At 35.6% G+C, this 6000-nt stretch overlaps 1 protein-coding gene across 4 annotated transcripts in view; it reads left to right on the forward strand.

Annotated features, from left to right (window-relative positions):
- The window catches only part of SCN9A (sodium voltage-gated channel alpha subunit 9), an 88079-nt gene that overhangs the window by 58490 nt on the left and 23589 nt on the right, over window positions 1-6000 (forward strand). For all 4 annotated transcript variants that reach the window (XM_024735947.1, XM_024735943.1, XM_024735945.1 and 1 more), the window contains exons 18-19: window positions 3494-3648; window positions 5159-5332. In XM_024735947.1, the coding sequence (XP_024591715.1) occupies window positions 3494-3648; window positions 5159-5332 (329 nt within the window). The remainder of the gene's footprint in view (window positions 1-3493; window positions 3649-5158; window positions 5333-6000) is intronic.

Here is a 6000-nt window from a genome sequence, read left to right on the forward strand (position 1 = left end):
TCAGGACAGACAGCTATGATTATATGAAGTTATTACTTGATAGGCTCAATATTTTTAATGAAATATATTGTTTCATAGACAAGTAAATTATTTTTAGAGTGCCTAACTTGCAAACTTCTAAAACAAGTCTCTAAAAAATGCTGTTCATTCTTGCTTTCCCACCTTCTACATTCCCTCCAAACGAGGTTTTTGATCTAAAAATTTTAAGAGAAGAATTCACTGTAGTTCCTCTTTTTAAATTCTTCCTTTTTTAAGTAATTTAAGTAATTTTTAAATTCTTCCTTTTTTAAGTAATTTATTTTTTAATCAACTTTAATTTTTTTTTTAATTTCAATCATTATCTCTCTGAGCCTCTCTTGGTCATAGCTGTGTTCACCAGTCCTTCATGAAACTCTTCCCTGACTTTTCTTTTATTGCAGCCTCTTGTACATTTTCCCCACCCCAACTTTGTCACCTCCTTCAGGGTTTTCTCATCTTCTACCTTTCCCAGTGGTGGACAGGTAAATGTTTAACAACCAGTTCTCCAAGAAAAAGAAAGTATGCATACATCCATCAGTTTACCATATATTTTACTGATACAAAGGATATGTGGTACACAATTTACAGGCAGTAATATAATCAACATCCTTCATTGAACATTCATATAGCTAATTGGTTCCCACAGAATGCTTTTGTTGAATTTTGCCAAAATTTTGTATTTATAAACAACAGTGGTTGCAACTGATGAACAAGTATAGTTTTAACCTGAAGGTTGATTGGTATTTTCATTTACATTAATCAGTAAGGTGAGAGTGAAACAAAAAGGCTGTGTGTCAGAACTTGACTCATTCATCAATGATGTGAACAAATCTTTGCTGAATCAGATAATAGAATTCGAGTAATGAAGGAATATTTCCTCAATTTCTTGTGCTATTCACAGTGTAATGGCTACCAATATGGCATACTTTTCCAGTTTTATTAACATTTTCTCCATCACTTTCTTAATTCTACTCTAGAAAATCAACAAGCCTGGATTTGTAGCATTTGATGACTTTTGTAAAGATTCCCACCATGGCTGATCTCAAACTACTGGTGTGACTTTGCTGCATGTAGAGTTGGGAAGAGATACATAGTAGCCCAACAGTATAACATATTCTACCAACCAGACAGAATGCTTAAATATATTCAAGAGCATAGATAATAGTAAAATGTAGAGTAATATATTTTTAGTATTTATTACCTTTTTAAAGTAAGTTATACTTTTAAGTTTATACAATTTAATTTTTGCTAACAGCTGCATTTAACAACAGGCTAGCAAAATTTCCTGGCAATTTAACAATAAGTTGTCAAAAACCAGCATGAGTTGGCTCCAGCATACCACTGAATTCTGTCTCTTAATATTGCTGTCCCAGAATGTTCCAGACTTGACCCTTTTCTCTCCTCATCCTAAATACTTTTTTGTGTGTGACCTCAACAACTGTCCTGATCTCAGCTGACACATATGTGCTAATGATTCCTACACATTCTTTTCCAGCCCAGACTTTTCCCCTGAGCTTCAGATTCACACCTCCAAATATCTACAGGATGTCTGTATTTAGAGGTTTCACTGGCATCTCAAACTCATTACCACCCCAAGCAGCTCCTGTTCCTGTGGTCTTCATTTCATTACTGATATCCACCCAGTTGTCTGGGCTTCTCCCTTCCTCTTACATCCCATATCCAATCAGTCAGCAAATGTGTTGATTTTACCGGCCAAATATGTCTTGACTCTGTTATTGCTCTAGTTCCTAACCAGAGCTGCCCAAATCTATCCTTCTTGTTGGGGATACTGAACCAGACCCTAATTGGTTTTCTAGCTCTGGGTCTTCTTTGCTCCCTACCCCTCCTTCTTCTTCTCTTCCAACTTATCCTCTACAGTTGCTGGAGACATCTATTTATTTTTTTATTATTATTATAAATTTATTTTATTTTTTAATTTAATTTTTTTAAAATTATTTTTGGCTGCGTTGGGTCTTCGTTGCTACGCACAGGCTTTCTCTAGTTGCAGTGATCGGGGGCTACTCTTTGTTGCAGTGTGCATGGGCTTCTCATTGCAGTGGCTTCTCTTGTTGCAGAGAATGGGCTCTACGTGTGTCGGCTTCAGTAGTTGTGGTTCATAGGCCCTAGAGTGCAGGCTCAGTAGTTGTGGCACACAGGCTTAATTGCTCCGCAGCATGTGGGATCTTCCCGGACCAGGGCTCAAACCCATGTCCCCTGCATTGGCAGGCGGATTCTTAACCACTGTGCCACCAGGGAAGCCCGAGACATCCATTTAAATTACAATCTTCCTATGTAATTTTCTGCTTAACAACCCTTCACTTACTCCTCGTTAGGATTTAGGATATAGCCAAACTCCTTAAGGTGGGAGAAAATGCTTTCCATAATCTGACCAGTTTCTCTTCCTTATCTCTCATCCATACCTTTTCTGTACACTTTGCTTTCATCAAAATTCTGAACTACTTGTAAGTCCTGTACACGGCACATTTTACTGCCTCTTGGCCTGGAATTCCACTCCACTCTTTTTGGCTACTACTTTGATACAGTTCAGGTCCCACCTCTTCCAGAAAACCTCCTCTGACCTCACTTTCTCAACAAATAAGCCAGGTTAGGTGAATTTCTTCCAAGCTATCAAACATAACCCCAGCATATCTGTCATTTTAGTTGCATTATCCAGTTATAGTCATTTATTTCTATATCTAGCCGCCTAACCAAAAACCAGTAATAGATATCTTGAGGAGAAGAAACTATGTGCACAGCTGAGTAAAAAGGTTAATCAATAAATGTTTGATGGGGATATGAATGAATTAACCTAAACAACTTTAAATAAAATATTCTTCAGTTTTTTATAGCAGTGTGTTTTACATCTGGGATTCCAGAGTCAGATTTGTTTTTAACGTATAGTACTTGAAACAGTTTCATCTGTTTCTTGTAATCAAGATCTGTTTCTTTTGAACTGAATTATAAGACCTTCTACTAATTTTTAAAGTATTAAATAGAATGCTGTTTCTCAAAGGGTTTTTTATAGAGGAGTTGAAGCAGCACCAGACTGTAGACTAAATTCATATCAAGAAGGCCATGAAATACATTTTTGTCTTGAGATTTTAGTTCATTCGTTAACCAATAATTATTTACTGCTCATTGTGTGTTAGGATTACATTAGGGCTGCAGTCATAAAAAGAACAATATGTGGTTTAAACACTGTAGAGGAGACTGATGAGAAACTAGGGAAGAACAGAAAACACGAATACATCCCAAGTTAGAAATTACTGATACAAGTATTAAGAAAACACCAGGGAGAGTTAAGAGATGAGAAAAGGTAGCATACAAGTTGAAACTATTTGAAGCTTCAGGTGTAAGTGTTAGAAATTATTTGGTTGAGGAACTATCGTAGGGAGCGCTTTGCATTAAATAATGTATGTTAAGGATTTTATGTATTCTGAATATCCAGATTTTACATGCCTGTCTTTCTTGCCAGGTTGTGTGCAGAGGCTCCCATGCTGCCAAGTTAACACAGAATCAGGGAAAGGAAAAATCTGGTGGAACATCAGGAAGACCTGCTATAGGATAGTTGAGCACAGTTGGTTTGAAAGCTTCATTGTTCTCATGATCTTGCTTAGCAGTGGTGCTCTGGTAAGTGATCTGACATCTAAGGCTTAAATCAATTAAGTCATTATTTTTAATAGATGAGTTGAAGATAAAAATATCATGGCAAATGGTTTTACTTAAAAATTAATCCCTCTGATCAGTCCTAAGGACAAAATTTTAGTTAGCTCAGTAAATATTTACTCCATGCCTGGCATTATTCTTGCTGCCCTGAATGCACAGTTGGATAAGATCCAGATACTTTCCTCAGGGAGCTCAGAGAGCATTAGGGAAGTGAGAGGCACAAGTGATACAGAATTGGGATGTGTTTGTAAGTGAAGTATATGCATGATTAAGCTCTGGAGCAGGAAGTGTTGTCTGCTTGGGATTTCAGAACGGTAGATGTTCCTCCAGAACTCGGAGAAGGGAAGCAGAAGAGTCCTGAGGGCTGCACTTCAGTTCTTGCCTTTCAGTTCCATTGTCTTTCATAACCTCTGCTAGCTGCTAGAACATTCTCTCAGCATCTTCATGGATCTGTCCATTCTCTCTGTTCCAACTTCTCTGTTTTCTTCAATATTGAGGATTACATTTCTCCAAAAGTGCTAAGGATCATTTTTAAAGTATTTAAAGAATAAGAAGAATAAGAATGGCACAAGCCCGTGACTATGGACAGGTAGTCCAGTGTTACCACCAAGGATACAGGTCCTTTTGCTTTCATTTTCTCCAACAAAGTGAATATTGTTTAAACTTGAAAGAGAAAAATCTAATACTTTAGACCTGTTTAGGTCAGCAGTCATTTTCAGTGGCTTCAGTGAGATCACTTCTTTAAGTCCATTCAGATTATTTCCCATGGGCCTTGTGGCTATGACCACAGTACCATCGTCTATCACTTACTAAAATTTCTTGGAAAGTGATAAAAGATGTCACATTGATGGAATAAATATAACAGTGATTTGTAGAGCTGAAACTTTTAATGAATGATAAAGTATTGGTGCAAAATTCAAAGGAAGAAACCATCGTCTGTGTTCTATAGCCCTATTAAGCTACTGCATTCATTCATTTAACAAACCTTTCCTGCTGTGTTCTTGACACGGTGCTAGGCACTGGGAATGTACAAGCACATAAGAGCTGAAGGAGAGGGCTTAAATCCTACTTCTGTGTCGAAGTAGAGTGCAGGGTTAGAGAGATTTATAAAAGGGGCTGACCCTGGAATCATGTCTTAAATTACTAGGACTTACCTAATTTGAAGGAGGATAAAAGGGGAGTCAGATGAGTGGAAATCCCTGAATGTGTCAGAGATCATGATTCTTTTAGGGCACTATAAATAATTTCATTCTTTTGTACTCTCTTCCTCTTGACCTCTGGTGATCAGCCCCCTGCACTGGTGCAAAGGCTAGAACTAAGTGTTACACAGTAACTGTAAACCAGAAGAAAGACAGCTGGCCTGTAATAGTATTATATCTCAGTGTTCTCTTTATCAGAATTTCATTTCCTGTTTTTGTCATGAATCATAAGCTTTAAGTTGTACCAAATTTAAATCTGAATATTATTTTCACAGGCTTTTGAAGATATATATATTGAAAAGAAAAAGACCATTAAGATTATCCTGGAGTATGCTGACAAGATATTCACTTACATCTTTATTCTGGAAATGCTTCTAAAATGGATAGCATATGGTTATAAAACCTATTTCACCAATGCCTGGTGTTGGCTGGATTTCTTAATTGTCGATGTAGGTACTTTTGAGTAAATTTTAAAAGGGGATTTATTCTTACAAATAAGTGTTCTCAAAAACCTTCACTAATGTTAAATATTATCACATTTAGATAGGTGATATGCAAAAAAAATTTTTTTTTCCAAGGCAGGCATAGCTATACGTTATATCTCCTATGTTCTCTCAGACTTCCTCTATGAGATATTTAATTTTTGATACTGTATGTTAATGATTTTATGTTTGATTATTTTTTGATTTACCTTTTTTTCATATACGTTACATAGTTAGTGCCTAGAAAAATGAATGGTAAGATGAACACTTCTGTAATACAATAGTTTTAAAGAAAGGCTAACCAAAATAAGAAATAATAGAAGGAATGTAGATTATTTCTTTTCTCTTAAGCTGTAAATATGATTACACCTTTTAAAAATTATAAAATATATGATATTCAGAAACTTTTAAAAATATTGTCAGTGTTCTTTTCACCTCTCAGATTAAAAAAATGTTTACAAGTAGAGTTGAATTTATTTTTAGTTAAGAAAGAGATATGGCTATTTAATAATGAAATTTTTTGTATTTGAAAATCTGAATTAGCACTTCTCAATATTTAGGGGTATGTAATATGCAGAATTCAGGGAAGTTATATAGCTTCAATTTGAAATATTTAACATTTTGAAAAAACTAAC

The sequence above is a fragment of the Neophocaena asiaeorientalis genome, unplaced genomic scaffold, assembly GCF_003031525.2.
Source record: "Neophocaena asiaeorientalis asiaeorientalis breed wild unplaced genomic scaffold, Neophocaena_asiaeorientalis_V1.1 scaffold72, whole genome shotgun sequence".
In the NCBI taxonomy this organism is placed as follows: Eukaryota; Metazoa; Chordata; class Mammalia; order Artiodactyla; family Phocoenidae; genus Neophocaena; species Neophocaena asiaeorientalis.